General features: G+C 45.3%; 1 protein-coding gene across 2 annotated transcripts in view; it reads right to left on the bottom strand.

Moving 5' to 3' along the window:
* The window catches only part of LOC308459533 (uncharacterized protein), a 127197-nt gene that overhangs the window by 5021 nt on the left and 102191 nt on the right, over positions 1-19985 (bottom strand). For both annotated transcript variants that reach the window (XM_080975169.1, XM_080975168.1), the window contains exon 3: positions 9434-9608. In XM_080975169.1, the coding sequence (XP_080831295.1) occupies positions 9434-9608 (175 nt within the window). The remainder of the gene's footprint in view (positions 1-9433; positions 9609-19985) is intronic.

The following is a 19985-nucleotide window of genomic DNA, read 5'->3' as shown; positions in this document are numbered from 1 at the left end:
ATAATAATAATAATAATAATAATAATAATTTATTTATACCCCACTCATCTGGCTGGGTTTCCCCAGCCACTCTGGGCAGCTTCTAACAGAACCCTAAAATACAATAACCTATTAAACATTAAAAGCTTCCCTAAACAGGGCTGCCTTCAGATGTCTTCTAAAAGTTTGGTAATTATTTTTCTCTTTGACATCTGGTGGGAAGGCGTTCCACAGGGCGGGTGCCACTACTGAGAAGGCCCTCTGCCTGGTTCCCTGTAACTTGGCTTCTCTAATATGGTCTATTTCACAGACTTGTTACAAGGATTGCTGAGTTCGCCTGCACGAAATGCTTAGAGCACTTCTGGACGGTGTTGTGCAAAACTCCTAAGATGGGATGTGGCCACATGGATGCTGTTGGACTCCAGTTCCCATCATCCCTGTTCACTGGCTAAGCTGGAGCTGATAGGACTTGGAGTCTACCAGTGTCTGGAAAGGCGCACGTTCTCCAACCCCATCAAGCTTCTGCAACTTCTTTCCTTCTTCCAAAAGGCATGCAGGACCCGCAGTGCTATTGGCTCCTGGCGAGATCTATAGACAAATAGAACCATGGTGGGGACATTAAAGACCACCAACCCTTTTATCAGTGCAGGAAGTGCACTTAAAAGTGGTCCTTGCACCTCTGTTTTAAAAACCTCTATGCTAACCGAGTGTCCCATGCAGTTGGGGAGGGTTATAGCCAGGAGAAAAGGCAACATTTTAGTTTCCACCCAACACAAGTGCACTTATTCAGCCAGCTTCTATTCACGTTCCAAAATCTGTCCCGCTGCACCTCTTGTACAGCTGGAGAACCACCATCCGACCACCCTTAGTATAGCATCTTTTCATAGAATCATAGAACTGTAGTATTGGAAGGGATCCCAAGCGTCATCTAGCCTCCTACGACGCAGGAATCTTTTGCCCAACGTGGGACTTGAACCCACAACCTAGGAGACCATAGTGCTCATAGACACAGAACCAGTGGAGGGGACGCCCCTCTCTTGCAAGACTGCTTTTTGTCACTTTCTGTAGAGCTCTTCAGGTTTATGAATGACCTGGAATTCGTTACTCATTAGCTTTTTCACTTGTATAATCTGGGAGCTTAGAACCATAATTGTGGAGGGAGGGGTATAATAATAACTATTATCAGTGCTTTTTTCTGGGTGGATGCAGAGGTGCACGTACCCCTAAACATTTTGTGAATCTTTGTACTTTTGTCTATTTACCGTATTTATTTTCCCCAATTTGAACTATATAATGGTAATTTTCTTGAGTCAAAATGAGAGTACCCCTAAATATTTTTTTTAGAAAAAAACCACTATTGTTATTGTTATTGTTATTGTTATTGACATCCCTATTTTCATCAGAGAAATGTTGAAGGGTATGCATCCCTGCTATTTTGCTCAGACATTTGCCTTCCTCTATTACCTCCACCCATGCCCCAAATCCTCATTGTCCTCTTCTCAAGCCCCTCGTTCATAGCCTCAGACAACATTCCTGGACTGGAGCTAGGAAACCAGTTTATGGTAACCTGGAAAAGAAGGTGACTGTCTGGCTGGAACCCTGAACAGGAGCACTCCTGTGACAGATGAGCAACCATTTTGTTGCAGGCCTCGCTCCAGTGTTGATAAAGGACAGCTTCTTCCATACTAATGATTACTTATTGATTGTTGAATATCAGTATGCTACGTACGTGGAGGTACTTAGATTTTCATTCGGATAGATCTGAAACTGTGCACACGCCACACACTTAAAGCACCTTGCTTCCTTCAAAGTTTCCTGGGAACTGTAGTTCATTATGGGTGCTGGGAACTGCAGCCCTGCGAAGGGGTAAACTACAGTTTCCAGGTTTCTTGAGGGGGGTGCACTTTAAATGTATGGTGTTTATGTAGCCTGATTCTCATTCACCTTGTACATGCAAAAGACCTGTGATGTAGAAGTATTCTAGCAAAATCACTTACAGTTATTGCAGTATTAATATTATTTCTCTAATGAACACATGGAAAGATCTGTGAAAGGAACCTATAGATGAAATTACAGGCGATTTTGTTTCTTCTAATACCCTTTTTTTTAAAGGGGAAAAAACCCTTTCTTTTAACATTCTAATTGTGTGCCACATTGAGAGAGTCAAGAGAATATACAGAAGCTATTTTAAATCAGGAACGTTTCATTTCCTGCTCACTTCCAGCCCGTCTTAACAAAGATTTCAAATGCACTTGTGGAGTAGATGGGAATGTTAAGAGACACTTGGAGGCTGACAGGAATATATATGAGGCAAACAGCGGAATTTAAGACAAGTTAGTGCAAATAGGTGGCAAACAGATGCAGTGCTTCAGAATCGGTGCTCATTTTCCAGACAGGATACTGGAATAATTTATTGCCTACATGCAGTAATCCAGATTTCCACCTTCATTTATATCGCTTTTTAGCAACTGCCAAAAAACCACAGCGTCAGGCAAGATCAGTTCAAGGCTGCCATGATGATGTTATCCTCCAAACTTTGCCACTTTCAAGGAGCATGAGTCAGACCAGACGCCATCCGTAAAAAAAAGCAGAATATTACCTATGAACTCTAGGTGGCTTTTGGCTTGTTTTCAGTAGCTATCTATTGTCTGAAAGAAAATGCAAGAATTAATCTCCGCTATCATAACCCACAAAAACAGGCATTATTGTAGCAGCTCAAAGCCACATTCCGGCCATTCAGGGAGAGCGTGGAGCAAAGGCCAGTCGGGAACTTGCTGCCCTCCAAGATGTTGTTGAAGTCCTTCTCCCATCATCTCAGAGCAACAACATCTGAAGGGCCATATCTCTGCTCTAAAGATGTGCCGGGACAAGGGTGCAGCTGGTTTTTAATCTAGACCTGTGTCACAGGGTCCATAGTTTTCACCATGGGCTGATCTGGATTTTATAACAGATGGGCCTTCATGGAAAGGGCTGTGGTTCTTCTAAAAGGCTATTTATTTATGTATGCCACTACTGCAGCCCGTGTTTTGTTAGCCTAAAAATGGGAAACGAGCGAGGTCCCAACCAGGGCTGCCTTAAGCATATGTGGTGCCAGGGTGCAAAGATCCGCCTGGCGCCCCCCCCCCCCCAGGTTGCCCAGTCCCAGGCGTGCAGGAGGGCAGAGCCGGCTGGCAGCCTCAGCATCTCGCTGGCTTGGTCGCTCCCGAACTCGCAGCACAGAGCCGCCCACAGCAGAAGAGCCCGCCACGGCACTCCAACCAACAGGCGGGCTCTTCCCCAGACTCAACTCTCGGGCCCTGGACTCTTGGCCTGGCGCCCCTGAGAGCCTGGCGTCCAGGTGCCCCGCACCCCTAGCGCCTATGGGTAAGACGGCCTTGGTCCCAACCAAAGAAGAGTGGCAACTTAAGTTGACAGAATATGCACAACTTGCAGACTTAACATATAGAATAAGAGAACAAGAAGAACATACATTTAAAGAAGATTGGAAAACGTTTATTGAATATATGGGAAATAATTGCGTACAACTGAAAACGCATCATTAAGATAAATTTAACAGTGTAAACAAGTTTTGATGGATGCAGTAATGGAATTCTGAATGGTATGGGGTTTTTTTTTGTAAAATATGCAGGGATTTATGATACGTAAAATGAACCATGGAAAGAAGAAGCCACTGCCACACACACCCAGTGGTGGCTGAGCACCAACAGGGCATCGCCTCGCAGGATTCTGCCACCCGAGGCAGCTTCTTCAGCCCGCTTCATGGGTGAGCCGGCCCTGCCTAGCAGGCTTTGGAGAGCCTTCCAGCAAGACACCTTTCGAGGGCTCTCTCTCCCTGAGCAAGTCTGCCCCCTTGCTGCCTTTAGCATCTTCTCCTTGCTACTGCCTCCTTCTTGCCAGGCCGAGCGCTGCTTTTCCTCACTGCCAACACTGACTAGGCCTATGCCAGGCCTGAACAAGCAAGCGGGTTGCCATGGTGAAGAAGAGGAGGTGGTCCAAATGGCTATTGTCAGGAGGGGCCATCTGCTGGCTTGCGGGTCCTTGGCAGATGCCCAGCCATGCTGACCCCTGGTGCCAGCCCTGCCCTATAGTAGCATTAAAAACAAAAAAACCTTTGACAGGCAGCATACAAAGCCAATTGCTTTTCTGTTTGTTCCTCAGCCCAGGGCTTAAAGCATACTCTGCACTCCACAATAACTCTGAAGCCCAAGCGTAAACAGGAGGCTTAGCCATGTTGGCACCTGCAACATTGCGGCCTTTCAGTTCTGAATCTGTCCCACGACTTTTAAAAACGCACACTTTCTCTGCACAAACAAAATGCTAGGCAAGGCAACTCATTAGGTCCCTTTATAGCCCCTGCTACTTCAGCTTGTTAGACTTTTATTTCCCTCACCCCCATAAATATTTATATTGCCGTTGGGGTTGGGTGAATAAAAAAGTTGACTCACAGAGGTGGCTGCATATCCCATATATATAGAGAGAGAGAGTTTTTCCAGTAATTTATTGTCTTTTAAACATGAAAGTTATTTTTAAAGACCTTTTAGAATCTAATAAGTGCTGCTTATTGATCTGGAGCCGCAACACGCATGCACGCCGGCCATACCCATTTCAGGATCACATTACTGCAATTTCGCCTAGTGCTCGATTCATTCTAAAACAATGCATTATGTGGCTTTGTTCGGTCAAGGCTGCCATTCCCAGGCAAGGCCAGCAGGTGGGGGGACCATCTCTCACTAAGCCTCCCCAGCCTGTCATAATTCTACTTGCTTTCTTTCTCTTTTCTACCAGAGCCAAGGAGGAGGAAGTGATCCCTTTGTTTGCAGACAGTCTTACTGAAAAGCAACAACAACAACAAAAACCGCTACCCTTATTTGCTATTATCGCAAATAATCACCATCCGATGACTCCATGAGAGGGACACTTGATAAAAACGCTGCCATTATTGCCGTCGAGTTTGCCTTGGGCTTTTGTGAAAAGATCGAGCCACGTCAGCAGTCTTTGCTTAGCGCAAGATGCCATTTATTTATTCTTGCTGGCATCGCTCGGTAGTCTCGGCCCCCACTGCTTGCCGACTCCTTGAATTCAATCCGGGTTCCTACCATTTATTTATTTCTGCTTTTGCACCGAAAGCGAAATCTTAAATATGTAGGCAGGCAGATGATGATAATCTCCAGGAGAAAGAGGCTATTTCAGCCATGTTCCCAGTAACTGCAAAGCAGATGTAGCTTGAGACCCTCCAGGTGTCCCTATTTTCCAGGGACAGTCCCAGATTTACAGGTGTCATCCCAGTTTCCGATTTGATGCTTAAAGGTAAAGGTAAAAGGACCCCTGACCATTAGGTCCAGTCGTGGCCGACTCTGGGTTTGCGGCGCTTATCTCACTTTATTGGCCGAGGGAGCTGGCGTACAGCTTCCAGGGCATGTGGCCAGCATGACTAAGCCGCTTCTGGTGAACCAGAGCAGCGCACGGAAACGCCGTTTCCCTTCCCGCCGGAGCGGTACCTATTTATCTACTTGCACTTTGACGTGCTTTCGAACTGCTGGGTTGGCAGGAGCTGGGACTGAGCAACAGGAGCTCACTCTGTCGCGGGGATTCGAACCGCCAACCTTCTGATCGGCAAGTCCTGTGGTTTAACTCACAGTGCCACCCGCATCCCTATTTGATGCTTAGGATGTCCCTATTTTCATCAGAGCAATCTTGGAGCGTATGGAATTATGTGACCCTTGAGCCAAGGAGCTAAGTAACTATACAAACTTTAGAAGACATCTGAAGGAAAGCTTTTAATGTTTAATGTTTCGTTATATTTTTATATATGTTGGAAGCCACCTAGAGTGGGTGGGGCAACCCAGTCAGATGGCAGGGTATAAATAATAACAGTACTATTATTATGGAATGGGACGTCCTTATTGTCATCGGAGAAAGGTTGGAGGGTATGCAGATGAACCAAAGGATCTGGGGGCAGAGCCATGAATGGAGGAGGTCTTGTATTGCAGATTTAGTAGCCGCTACAGTTTGGAGACAGTATGCTTCTGAAAACCAGCTGCTGGAAACTGCAGGAAGGGCTTCCTGCTTGGTGACCGTGAGGCCGGTAATCTGGGCTACATAGGCCACTGGCCTCATCCAGCAGGCTGTTTGAATCAGATAAGGCAGAGACAACGATGCACCTCAGACCCAGGGCCAAATGTGGCCATCCAAGCCTTTCTGTGTGGCCCTCAAGACTCTCCCAAGCCACATTCCATCTCCCCAGATCATCATGCACCTCATGGGATCTGCAACTAAATAAGTCCAGTGGGCGTGAATAGTCTCTGCAGAATGAGGACCGGAGTTGTACGTCTTGGTAGGATCAAGGGGAGGCGTGACATCAGGGCTATCAAAAAGGCAAGTTAGATCAGGTCTAAGGCAGCAACGAAACGAGATCAGGAAAGACGAGGAATGAATTCGGGGCAGGCCTCAAGCCCGGAAGGAAGCCCTGAAGCATGCTAGGAGCACAGAATAGACTGCAAAACCTCCAACATTCCTCAAATGAAAATAGGGACATTTCTCACTCGTCCGCCCCCCAACTGACCCTCCTCAACCCCCCCCCCCCATTTTTTGTCCCCCAGCCGTCCCACAACACTATACCACTATACCAGGGGTCAGCAAACTTTTTCAGCAGGGGGCTGGTCCACTGTCCCTCAGACCTTGTGGGGAGCCGGACTATATTTTGGAGAAAAAAATGAATGAATTCCTATGACCCACAAATAACCCAGAGATGCATTTTAAATAAAAGGACACATTCTACTCATGTAAAAACACACTGATTCCCGGACCATCTGTGGGCCGGATTTAGAAGGCGGTTGGGCTGGATCCGGCCCCTGGGCCTTAGTTTGCTTACCCATGCACTATTGAGCCAGTGTGGTGTAGTGGTTAAAGGCAGTAGACTCATAATCTGGTGAACCAGGTTCGCATCTCCGCTCCTCTACATGCAGCTGCTGGGTGACCTTGGGCTAGTCACACTTCTTTGAAGTCTCTCAGCCTCACCTCACAGAGTGTTTGTTGTGGGGGAGGAAGGGAAAGGAGAATGTCAGCCACTTTGAGACTCCTTTGGGTAGTGATAAAGCAGGATATCAAATCCAAACTCTTCTTCTTCTTCTATACCAACGGGACAGTGCACCAACACTCCACTATCCTGAGACAACCCCTCAATCTTGATTTAATTCTATTTACTGGTAAATATCCGATAAATAAATTTTAGAAAGGGGAAAAAATTAGTTGCGGATGCACAAAGCATTAAAATAAAAAATGAAAACCAAGACTCATTGCACTCTCCTCTGCTCCCCCTTTCTTCCCGCCCCTGCCCTCTATCTGTACCTCAGAGCTGCACCTCACCTGTTCTCCAGTTGCCACTACAAGCTACCCAGGGGAGGAAACCGGCGGCAGCAGCCACAGGGAGGCCACAGAGAGGCAATAGGATGCTCCCTCACAGCTGCCACTGCCGCCATGTCTTCCCCAAGCTCAGTGGTGAGGGAACTAGGGACATTCCTGGATCAAATCAGAAGCTGTGGTGGCTTTCGTAATTCTGGGAATGTCTCTGGAAAAAAGGAGTGAACCTTGAAGGGTACGGACTAGAGTGTGCTTTCATCGTAAGAATGGTTCGTAGAAGAAGAAGAAGAGTTTGGATTTGATATCCCGCTTTATCACTACCCGAAGGAGTCTCAAAGCGGCTAACATGCTCCTTTCCCTTCCTCCCCCACAACAAACACTCTGTGAGGTGAGTGGGGCTGAGAGACTTCAGAGAAGGGTGACTGGCCCAAGGTCACCCAGCAGCTGCATGTGGAGGAGCAGGGAAGCGAACCCGGTTCACCAGATTACGAGACTACCGCTCTTAACCACTACACCACGCTGGCTCTCAGTGTGAGCTTGTAAGCCGTGTCGAGAGCTTCTTGGCTCTTTAGAACGGGGAGAAGTATTAGAAACACATGAAAACAGATGGGTTTTCGCAGCCACGGAGGGAGGCTCAGCTAAAGAAGATCCAAAATGGCGGGTGGGCGCCACACCCTTGGATAGGAGCTGCTGCATGCCATCCTCTGAAGCTCCCTACCCAGCCTTGTTTGCAAAGCTTTTTAAAATCAATCTCACCGAAAGAGCGAGAGAGTAGAGGAGCGTAATGATTTATTAATAACAAACGATCAACTGCAGAATTTCTTTTTTGTCTTTCTCATTTAGGCAATTTGTTCCAATCCTTAATGGCCCGTGTTCCTTATTAGGCACGTTGCAGGGAGAACGGCTGCGAATCTCTAGAGCCATAATTTCCACGATGACCTATATAAGTAGGGCTTTTGAGAATATACGCCGTGGTTTTATTTTCTCATATATAAGCAGAAAAGGTTCTCGTGTTATATCTGTATTTGTGGGCTGGAGTACTGTTTAGGGGCTTTTGTTGGGGAGCGTACTGTTTATTAGTGTGTATACATTAGTAGTATTCATTATTTTGATTATTATTATTTTTATAATGCTTTTTATTAACTTTTCATTACAGCACACACACACACAACACTTAAGAAACAAAATTAAAAAAACCACACAAAACAAATGACAAACATAAGCCATAAATCTGAAAGTTCTTACATACGGACTTATGTTAGCCTATTTTCTCTTTCCGATTCTTATTCTATTCTAATAGACTTCCTCCCTCCTCAAAGCGGTTCTGGTTTCATGTCTGATAAACTGTTTCTTTCTCATTTCATCATTTCTACCCTTCTCCATGGGACACGGGTGGCGCTGTGGGTTAAACCATAGAGCCTAGGACTTGCCGATCAGAAGGTCGGTGGTTCAAATCCCCGTGACGAGGTGAGCTCCCGTTGCTCGGTCCCTTCTCCTGCCCACCTAGCAGTTCGAAAGCACAGCAAAGTGAAAGTAGATAAATAGGTACCGCTCCAGCAGGAAGGTAAATGGCATTTCCGTGTGCTGCTCTGGTTCGCCAGAAGTGGCTTAGTCATGCTGGCCACATGACCTGGAAGCTGTACGCCGGCTCCCAGTAAAGCGAGATGAGCACCACAACCCCAGAGTCGGTCATGACTGGACCTAATGGTCAGGGGTCCCTTTACCTTTACCTTTACCTTACCCTTCTCCATATACTATGCTTGTAGGCCATAATTTGTTTTGCAAAAAATTACTCAAAGCAAGTCCAGGTTTTGATTTGGGAGCACTGTTTTTTTAAAGTAATCTCTGTACATTCCCCACCCTTTTTGAAATTTTTGGTTAGACTGTCTAACCAATTGTTTTGATTATTTTGATTATGTATTTTGTGCTTCGTATATTGTAACTTTGTGTTGTGAACTGCTCTGAGACCTACTGGTGTAGGGCCGTATAATAATAATAATAATAATAATAATAATAATAGTAATAATAATAATAATAATAATAATAATAATAATAATAATAATTAATAGTAATAGTAATAGTAATAGTTTTCCACCTGCTTTCTCCTCTGGCTCCAAGGGAATGCAGCCCCTTTGCTGGGAGAGGTTCCCCACCGCCGAGCTAAAAGAAGAACGCGGCCCCTTGCACACGAAGAGATGGTGCGAGCGAGCGAGTACGGCAGAGATGGAAAATGGCAGCATGCCCTGGCGATTAACTTCCTGCGCAAACATCTAATAAGAGAACGATTTGACTTTCAATAATAGATGAATGAACAAAAGATCAGAAGATGGTGATCTAAGTGGCCCGGGATGTCTAATGCGAAGTCTTCGTGATGAAGAGGCGCCCCCCCCCCCACTTTGCATCCTGCCCTCTGTTTCAAAAGGCCCGGCTAAGTGGGGTGCGTCTTGCGCATGGCTGCAAAGGGTAAAGCATGACTTTGCAGTGCTCCCCCTTCGGAGTCACCCATTGGCACAGATACCATCATCAATTCCGCATCTTCCTGAAAATGTACTTTTAAGCACCTTAATTGCATTTCAGAGATAACCCTACAGGCAAAGTGACAGGAAGAGAAGCCATAGAGAGCGGCTCAGCGGTCAGGCTCTTTGTTTTAAATCAATCAAACATCTGCGGCTAATGCAGCTTTGGGCTGCTCCTCAGGAAGCATTAGGCCTATTAGTCTGGGACTGGCAGGAACACAGAATAAATATATTTATGGACAGCGTACGTGGGCATTAGTGCCAGAGAGCAAATGCAGCAGCAGCAGGAGGAGGAGGCAGGGGAATGTGGTCAGCACTTCTGCTCAGGAGAGGATGCTGCAAGGCCCAGCATCCTTCTGCCACCCTCACAGAGCTCGTTTTTCAGCTTATTTAGGGATCCATTGCATTTATATACCCCGTGGTACCCATCTCCCCATTTCACCCTCACAATGACCCTGTGAGGTAGGCCAGGGTGAGAGTGCATGTCTGTCAGGCCCAAGGTCATCCCTTGAGTTTTCTGACTGAGTGGAGATCCGTATCCTGGTCTCCCAGGCCCTGGGTCCAACCCTGGTTTTCCCACATTTTTCCTCTGGGCCACACTTTCAGATTACAGTGGTACCTCGGGTTACAGATGCTTCGGGTTACAGACTCTTCAGGTAACAGACCTAGAAATAGTACCTCGGGTTAAGAACTTTACCTCAGGATGAGAACAGAAATCGCGTGGCGGCAGCGGCAGTGGGAGGCCCCATTAGCTAAAGTGGTACCTCAGGTTAAGAACGGTTTCAGGTTAAGAACGGACCTCCAGAACGAATTAAGTTCCTAACCTGTAACAATTTGTTCATGCTATACCTAATTTTTAAAATGGATTTAAGTACCTAGGAAAACAAAAAGAAACAACTCCTAGCAGTGCTTGACTGGCAACGTAGAACACAACTATTTTATACTATGATAGCTGGAGTAGCTCAGTAAGTAGGGCATGTGACTTTCAATCTCAGGGTTGTGGGTTCGAGCCCCAACATGGGGCAAAAGATTCCTCCATTGCAGGGGGTTGGACTAGATGACCCTCAGTGTCCCTTCCAACTCTACAGTTCTGTGATTCTGTGCTCATGGGACATCCAGAAAGTATAAAACAGTGCAGGTACATAAGAACACGAATCATTCTCAAAATACAGTTATAAAGGAGCCTCTTGCATATGTACCTTAAGTATGCATACAAAGTCAGTATGAGGTGTAAGCTTGCTTTTGCTGGGGAATCTCGTTTATTTTAGGCCTAATTTGAGACAAACAAACTCTCATCTGCTCACCAACACAAAGAAGCCTTTCTCTTTTCTGATCTTTCATATTTGTCAGAGTTGAAAATCTCTGTTCACAACAATACGCTGTGGAAAATTGCAGAAGAATAGCTGGTGCTCTTGAAGAGAGGTACGGATATGGTTTCTGGTTGTATATCCCCCCCCCAAAAAAAAATTACTATACTGAACTATTTAAGTATTTATTTGATTGTCCTTGAATATTCCCACCAAACTTGCCATCCTCTCCTGTGACACCTTATTTCCAAGCCACGCCCCCCCCGAAGCACGGAGAAAGTGTTTAAAAAATAATACATTATAATGAAGACTTAAAGTAATACCTTGCAACGAGACTAGATCAACCAAAAGTGTTATTCCACAGGTCTTGTTTGTTTGTTTGCAATATGAGCTTTGCGGATCTCATTCCTGAGCAGCACAAAGGATGACCCACTCGTCTCCCAGCATACTCTCATTTCAGTCCAGATATTAAATCAGGTTTCGCATGGGATTTACACATGGGAATTGCCTTTCAGAATCTTTGCATCAATTATTAACTGGGCAGGATAGGATTGCGGTCTATTACCAAGGTTAAGTGTCCCGGTGTTGATGCACTTAAACATTCCTTGGGTGCGTAGCTGCTGCTTCACAGAATTCCTCAGGAAGACACTAAACCGGTTGGAGCCAATGACTTCCTTCCCTTCCCCATCCTGAGCGATTCTTTTTCTGGCTATTAATTTGATTTATTGCACTCTCCTTGCTCGACAGTTGCAAAGAATGAGTGATTCCATCTTTGCAAGACAGCTGGGGTGGGTCCCTGTGTGAAAATGGGCGTGTGTTTGTTTGATGGAGGGCGCACAAGAGGAACCCAACTGGAAGAACGAACAGGTTAGGATGCTTCCTTGGCAGTTTGGTTTCAGCGAGGAATGGGGAACACATGACCCACCCAGATTCCATTGGACTTTCTAGCTTCCTTTATCCCAGCCAGCATTGGCCAATGGTTAGGAATGATGGGATTTGTAGTCCAAATGTTTCTGGAGGACCGCTGTTTCCCCATCCCTGGTTAAAATTCTCAAGGCAGCCAAAAGTGCTACGAGCAACCCTGCCATTGGATTCCTGTGGTCTAATATGTATAAGTAAAGGTAAAGAGACCCCTGACCATTAGGTCCAGTCATGGGCGACTCTGGGGTTGCGGCGCTCATCCCTCTTTACTGGCCAAGGGAGCCGGCGTACAGCTTCCGGGTCATGTGGCCAGCATGACTAAGCCGCTTCTGGCGAACCAGAGCAGTGCACGGAAATGCCGTTTACCTTCCCACCAGAGCGGTACCTATTTATCTACTTGCACTGGCATGCTTTCGAACTGCTAGGTTGGAAGGAGCAGGGACCGAGCAACGGGAGCTCACCCTGTCGCGGGGATTTGAACCGCCAACCTTCTGATCGGCAAGTCCTAGGCTCTGTGGTTTAACCCACAGCGCCACCCGCATCCGTTCTAATATGTATACTATGTGGTTAAACTTATTTATGTGCTTGCTTGCAAAAAATTCTGTACATTAAGACAAAATATCACGGCGGTGGACAGCATAAAATCAGCAACAGAATTGCATCCATAAAACAAAGACAAAATGCACCACATGTTACACATCATGCTATACATTGGGTTGGATTAGATTACTTTTGGGGTCCCGTCCAACTCTGCAATTTAATGATTCTATGTGGATACCGTAGCAAGAGAATCAACAGTTGGAGGGAGCAATGCTTGTGAATACCAGCTGCCGGAAATGGCAGAAGAAGGGAGAGCTCTTGTGCTCGAATCCTGCTTGTGGGTTTCCCACAGACATCTGGTTGGTCACTGTGAGAACAGATGCTGGTCTAAATGGGACATTGCATTGAACTGACCCAGCAGACTCTTCTTATATTCTTATGGAACTAATCGTGACTTAAATAAGGAAGCCAGACTATCCTCCACCAGGGCCAGGGCCTTTTCAGTGATGGCTCCGACCTGGTGGAATGCTCTGTCCCATGAGACTAGGGCCCTGCAGGACTTGATCTCCTTCCGCAGGGCCTGTAAGACAGAGCTATTCCGCCTGGCCTTCAATTTGAATTAGCCTGATCCTCTATTCCCTTTCCCCCTTTCCTCTTCTATGAAGAAACCCTTTCTGGGACCCCACATTTAAATATCTTGGCCAGTTAGCCCTGGTGAACATTTGATGTCTACTGACTGAGTCCCCCCCCTTTCCCCCCCTAAATGACCCCTGAATTTTTGAATTTTATTGATATTGATGTTGCATTTTATGTTGTATTTTATGCTGTTTTTAAGTTTCATTTTAATTAATGTTTTATATTTGCTGTCAGCTGCCCTGAGCCTGGTTTTTAAACCAGGAAGGGCAGGGTATAAATAAAATTTTATTATTATTATTATTATTATTATTATTATTAATAGCTCAAACAGCAGAGTTAACTATCACAGAGACAACAGAGACTATGCTATACGGCCATTGGATAATATGGAGTTCCATTCATTTTGGTGCTGGAGATGGTAACGTAAGTGTATCTCTCTGGATGCACTCTGTGTTGGGTGGAGACCTCTTTCTGGTGGAACGACTATGTGTGCAAACTGGTGCTCCCATGACTGCAACAAACCTGGTAGTGATTAACTGGCTAATGTACCATATGCATTAACAGTGATCTCGAATTACCTAGGGCTGCTCCTTATTTAGTACAGAAGACCAAGAACAAGATGGCACCATCCATGGACATGAGAGAGGTATCAATGGGCTCAGGGGAATCCCAAGGTTTGCAGAAATTCAAGCAATATTTGGGGGAGGCATTCCTTGGGGTGGAGCAAAGCTGCAAAATGGTCTGGCCAGGGCTGAGTATGGAATGACAGCTGACATTTGGGTGGGTTATAGTACACTGGGAAGAGGGTGGGGTTTGGTTGGCTGCAACACTAAGAAGCAGGAGCAATCGACACTACAAGATTTTATTTCAGGTTCCACCGGTAATGTACCCATTTGCAGGGTGTGCCACAAAGGATGGGGGTACATGCTAAATATTATGGATGCACCTGCTTCTACCATGTCAGGTACGAGGTTTGACATGTGGTTAGGTTAGGCTGGCCTCAACCAGAGCCAGGGCTTTTTCGGCTGTGGCTCCGATCTGGTGGAACACTCTGTCACAAGAGACTAGGGCCCTGCAGGACTTGACATTTTTCCGCAGGGCCGGCAAGACAGAGCTGTTCCACCAGGCCTTTGGCCAGGGCACAGCCTGACCTCCTCCTTTGGCAGTCCTCGCAGAGCTCTAGTCCAATGGTTGCCATTAATCTGATTTGAATTGATTTTATAATTAAATGATTTTATAATGTTGTATTTATTTTACTGTTGTTAGCCGCTCTGAGCCCGGCTTTGGCTGGGGAGGGCGGGATATAAATAAAATATTATTATTATTATTATTATTATTATTATTATTATTATGTGTTGAAGAAGCAGCACACACCAGCCCTTTGACTCATCAAAGAACGGGAAGAAGTTTGGCGACTCATAAAGGTACAGCAAAGCTCAGCATCTTGAAGATTCCCATAATGATGTGATTCTTTTCCTGAATGACAGCCAAACTCAAGGTTATGGAGGAAGAGAAGGTGGAATGGAGGGGTGGGAATGCCATGCTCATCACATTTCTGTGTCCACGATTTTTGCTTCTTAGCAAAGAGAAGTATTTTAAAAGGATGGCATTCTGTGGGAGCTGATGGTTGACATATTTGACATAATGTCAGTGTTGACGGAGACTTCCTTGAAAAAGCCAATGATCTGATGGCAAAACAATAGGCTTTCCATGTGAAATACATAAGGCAGGAAATGACTTCGAAAGACACATCCAGGCATGGCTCAGGAGACTTTCCTTTTCGCAAATGGCAACTCTACAGATCCCCTTTGTTCCCTAACGTGATGAGCTCTTAAGGACCAGATCTCTCTTTGGCCCCCTCTGTGACATCGGTCTCGTTTTTGCAGTGATTAACGCATTTCATGAAATGGTCTCTGCGGGTATTTGCTCTGTCAGTGGTGGGAGCCCATTTGCCAAAGATGGAAGTGCTTCGTTGATTAAGCGCGTCAGTGGGGAAGACCAGGTTTGAAGAGCTCTGCCGCTGTCATCCTTGCTGATGCAATCAAGGATAATTTATTTCTGAGAGGGTTTTTGAGAAAAGAAGAAATTAAGAGATCTGGAACGGCTGTGAACCAATGGGAGTGGGAGAGATTGCGTAATGGTCGCTGGTCAAACCAAGAAAAGGGTGCATTGCAAACAGAGCAAAACAAAAATATTTGATGGATTTTGGGGAGCGGGGGGAGACTGAGAAGGACAATCCAAGCAGACAGTGTTGTGATGTTCTCTCATTTGCTACATGATCCTGATTTAGGGTTATCAAAAATAAGAAGGGGAAAGAAGCGCGGAGTGGGGGCGAAATGGTTTTGAACGGGGGGAAATGAACACTTGTACAATCTAAAGCCAAAATTCAATATACAGGCATATGTAAGCTAATTGATTCCAGTGGATTTAAGAATTCCTAAATCCCTGTTCAAGTTTAGCTGAAGTATTATTATTTTTTAAGTCTACTTCTTGGAAAATACTTGTTTTCACCCCAAAATTGAAACTGGTAATTATTCATTGTAGCCGTATCTCAGTTTGGTTAAACTGTTGACAACAATGAAACAATGGATGTAAACACTGTCAGTATTTGCTTGATCTGGGCAAAGTGAAATGGACCAGCTTTTCCCACATAATGAATATGATAATGTGTGCTGAATTGTCACAGCTATAAGGCAGTCACAACAATCAGCAGAGAGGCAGAATATCACCTGGCTTAAAATATTTTCAAAAAAATTAAATCCTCTCAACCCTGGCATTTCTACATTGCTTCTCTAGAAGTAAAATTGCATGAACTTCATTCTAGATTGAGTATTCATGATTTTGTGTATTCATTAAACTGATGCGTTTACATTCCGCCTTTTCTCCAAGTTGCTCAAAGTGGCGTACACCGTTCTCCCTCCTCATTTAAACCCCACAAGAATCCTGGGAGGTCAGTCAGTTTGAGAGGCAGTGACTAGCCCAAAGTCACCCAGTGAGCTTTGTGACTGAGTCGGGATGTGAACTCTGGTCTTCAGGACCTAGACAGGCACTCTGACCACTATGCCAAACCGCAATGGTTACACAGTGGTACCTCAGGTTAAGTACTTAATTCGTTCCAGAGGTCCGTACTTAACCTGAAACTGTTCTTAACCTGAAGACCACTTTAGCTAATGGGGCCTCCTGCTGCTGCCGCACCGCCAGAGCACGATTTCTGTTCTCATCCTGAAGCAAAGTTCTTAACCTGAAGCACTATTTCTAGGTTAGCAGAGTCTGTAACCTGAAGCGTATGTAACTTGAGGTACCACTGTACTGTAAATATAAGTATTTTGCTTGCATCGGTTTTACTGCTGCCATTGCTGTGAACCAATAAGTAAATTCTATTTTAAATTATACTTTACAAGTTGTTGCTTGTTTATTTGTTAAATGGGGTAAGAAGGGAGAGCCAACCTACTCCACAGCGAAACTTGCTCAAAACAAGGTTTTGCAGCCTAATTCCTATACAGTGGTACCTCGGGTTAAGAACTTAATTCATTCCAGAGGTCCATTCTTAACCTGAAACTGTTCTTAACCGGAAGCACCACTTTAGTTAATGGGGCCTCCTGCTGCCGCCAGAGCCTGATTTCTGTTCTTATCCTGAAGCAAAGTTCTTAACCTGAAGCACTATTTCTGGGTTAGCAGAGTGTGTAACCTGAAGCGCATGTAACCTGAAGCATATGTAACCCGAGGTATCACTGTACTTTTAATTTTGCTGTCAAGGATGGGATTTCGAAACTCTGTTTAACACACAGGCATGGGCGCCTGGAGGGATAAATTGCAATTAATATATCCTCCCCTACCCATTAAAACCCATTCCACAACTTCATCTTTTTTGTCTACCCTCCTAAAGCCATCGTAGTTTTGCCCAGTGTAAGTTGGGCTGAGCTTTCCAAGGAAGAGCAGATAGTCAGAGGAATATAAACATGGTGATAGCAAATGCAGTGAACATGATTTGAGAAGAAACTTTTCCCCGCATCAGTATTTCTCAAGATCAGGTTTAAGACCCAAGGAAATACCCTGGAGGAGAGAAGCGGCGTGAGTGATCCTGACATCCTTGACAAGCGATTCCCTGCACTGATTTTAATGCAGAATAATGTACATGTGTAGAATAGCTTTTCAAGGTTCATAGGTACACTTTTTGTTCTGTTTGTTTACCGCAGAGTCAGCCAGGAAGAGAAAAAGAGATCCAAAGGGGAGCGCTGCAGATTGTTAAGCAAAGGTTAGGCAGAAGCACATGGAACCGATAAAGCAGAAAGCTGTATCGTTCACTCCAAGGGCTTCATTTAGTTCCTCTTGCCTGGTAGTTTCAGAAAAGTGAAACTGTTTCTAGAATCAATACTTCTATCATTTCACAAAATTACGGTGGTTCGACCAGAAAGCAAGCCATAAATCAGCATCATGGCCAGACAGCCAGAGGAAACATTTCTGCTTTACGGATTTCAGTGGTTCAGGACCCGTTAAAGAAGATCCGAGATTCATTCTTCACTTTTGCACATATAAAGCTGCCTTTAAAAATGCAGAAAGCTACATTCCAGGTGGGAGTGGTGGGAGTTCAGCATTTCATAAAATAAATAAATAGGGGGATTAAGATGAGTAAGACAGTGGAACGGCAAGATGTGAATCCTTTAATTGTAACCGAGGTTATAATTTCACCTAGTGCCCTGCCCTCTTTCTGAATCAAGTACTTCCCTCATAAAAATGATTGCTATATGCTGCTTTTTGATATGGTGCTTCTGAGTGCTTGCGCATTCCAAGCACTTCACATAAATTATCACAGCAGCAGCCCATTAAAAAGCCCTGCAAAGATGGGTCATTCATATTGGGTTAGATCCAATGATGGCCTTCCACAAATGAAAGGGCTTTTCACACAGCACAAGACATTTTGCATGAAAAAAAGTGAGCTGGAATCCAGCTGTGTGCTCCTGTTACAATTCCCTGCACGTTATGTCAAGATGGGTGCTTGTGCCATGCGCTGAATCGTGTGTAGCTTTCTGCAAGCTCCTCTGCAATGGTTTGAAGAACAGCAGCCAACCCAGGAGGGACACGGGTGGCGCCGTGGGTTAAACCACAGAGCCTAGGACTTGCCGATCAGAAGGTCGGCGGTTCGAATCCCCAAGACGGGGTGAACTCCCGTTGCTCGGTCCCTGCTCTTGCCAACCTAGCAGTTCGAAAGAACGCCAGTGCAAGTAGATAAATAGGTACCGCTCTGGTGGGAAGGTAAACGGCGTTTCCGTGCACTGTTCTGGTTCGCCAGAAGCGGCTTAGTCATGCTGGCCACATGACCCGGAAGCTGTACGCCGGCTCCCTTGGCCAATAAAGCGAGATGAGCGCCGCAACCCCAGAGTCAGCCACGACTGGACCTAATGGTCAGGGATCCCTTTACCTTTACCTTTAACCAACCCAGGATTTCTTCTGCTGGCATATCCTTGTGTCATCCCAGATCACTGGCTATGTTGGCTGGGACAGATGGGAGTCCAAGAATATCTACAAGGCTTCAGGTTTCCATCCCTGTGATGTACACGTACCTGGGACTCGTCCCATTGAATTTCTGAGTAGACATGCCTAGGATTGCACCACAGGAGCCAACTCCTAGGGGGCGAGGGGCCTCCTCAATAAAATATTTGAGTGCCCCCCCAGTTGATAGGCATTGGCATTCAAATGGTTTCCATGCACTACATCATGTGGGGTAGGACATTGGGCCCCCCTCCAATATTTTTTTCAAGTTGGTACCCCTGGATTGCACTATTAATACATTAAAAACTAACCAGAACGCGTCATGTCAAATATGTCAGAGCGAAATAGGTCAATAATCCATGCAAGTCAGTCCACAGTAAAGTGTAAAATTAGACTTTTACAGGGTTTGTTTTTCGATAGCATCGTTCACATTATATGATCCTGATCACAGAAAAGGCGCTGAAACCTTCGTCAGATTCCTCCTAAGTTATTTGAACTTGCGCAAGCCAAATAACTGGGTCAGGGTGCCCCTGAACATTAATGGCAGTAACTAACCCCACCAATTCCCTGGTGTCAAACAAATCAAGCTGTGCTGAGCAAGAACTGTGTCAAAGAGACAGGCAGTGCTGTGTTAGGCTAGTCTGACTGTCAGCAATTGTGCAACGGACTGTTCTTCGTTTTATTTTGCCCAGTGCGGTGATGGTATGTATCTTAAAGCTTGGAAACAGGGTGTTTATAAGCAATCTTTTGCGCAATATTCATATGGGGAAAGAAGGAAAGATTTGTTGGCGAGGGATTGCTTTTAAGCATATCTAGCAAATATGTCAGACTTTGCATTGCATAAGACAACAGCTTTTGCCAAATAGTTTTAGTAGGTACCAGTGGCCAGTCAAGGCCAAGCAGGAGCCAGAGGTGGCCATCACTTAATCGAAACTGAGTGAAATTTCTCCAGGTTCTCTGATCACAGAACCATAGAATTGTAGGACTGGAAGAGGTTCCAAGGATCGCCTAGTCCAACCCCCAGCAATGTCAGGTGTTGGAGCTGGGGGTAGGCTGAAGATACAATGGTGCATTCAGAGCAGGACTCTAGGACAGATGTCAAGGGTCAACTTAGCAGAATGAGCTGGAAGCCCCCCACCCCCAATGCAGCAAGGTTGGCTTATCACATTTTGAAATACATGGATTAATACATATCCCCATCTATTTCTATTATTGTTTGTGATCATTAGGTTAATAA

The sequence above is a fragment of the Podarcis pityusensis genome (genome assembly GCF_964106645.2).
Source record: "Podarcis pityusensis genome assembly, chromosome: 12".
NCBI lineage: Eukaryota > Metazoa > Chordata > Lepidosauria > Squamata > Lacertidae > Podarcis > Podarcis pityusensis.
The sequence above is the reverse complement of the archived record's forward strand: the minus strand, read 5'-3'. Positions and strand labels throughout refer to the sequence as shown.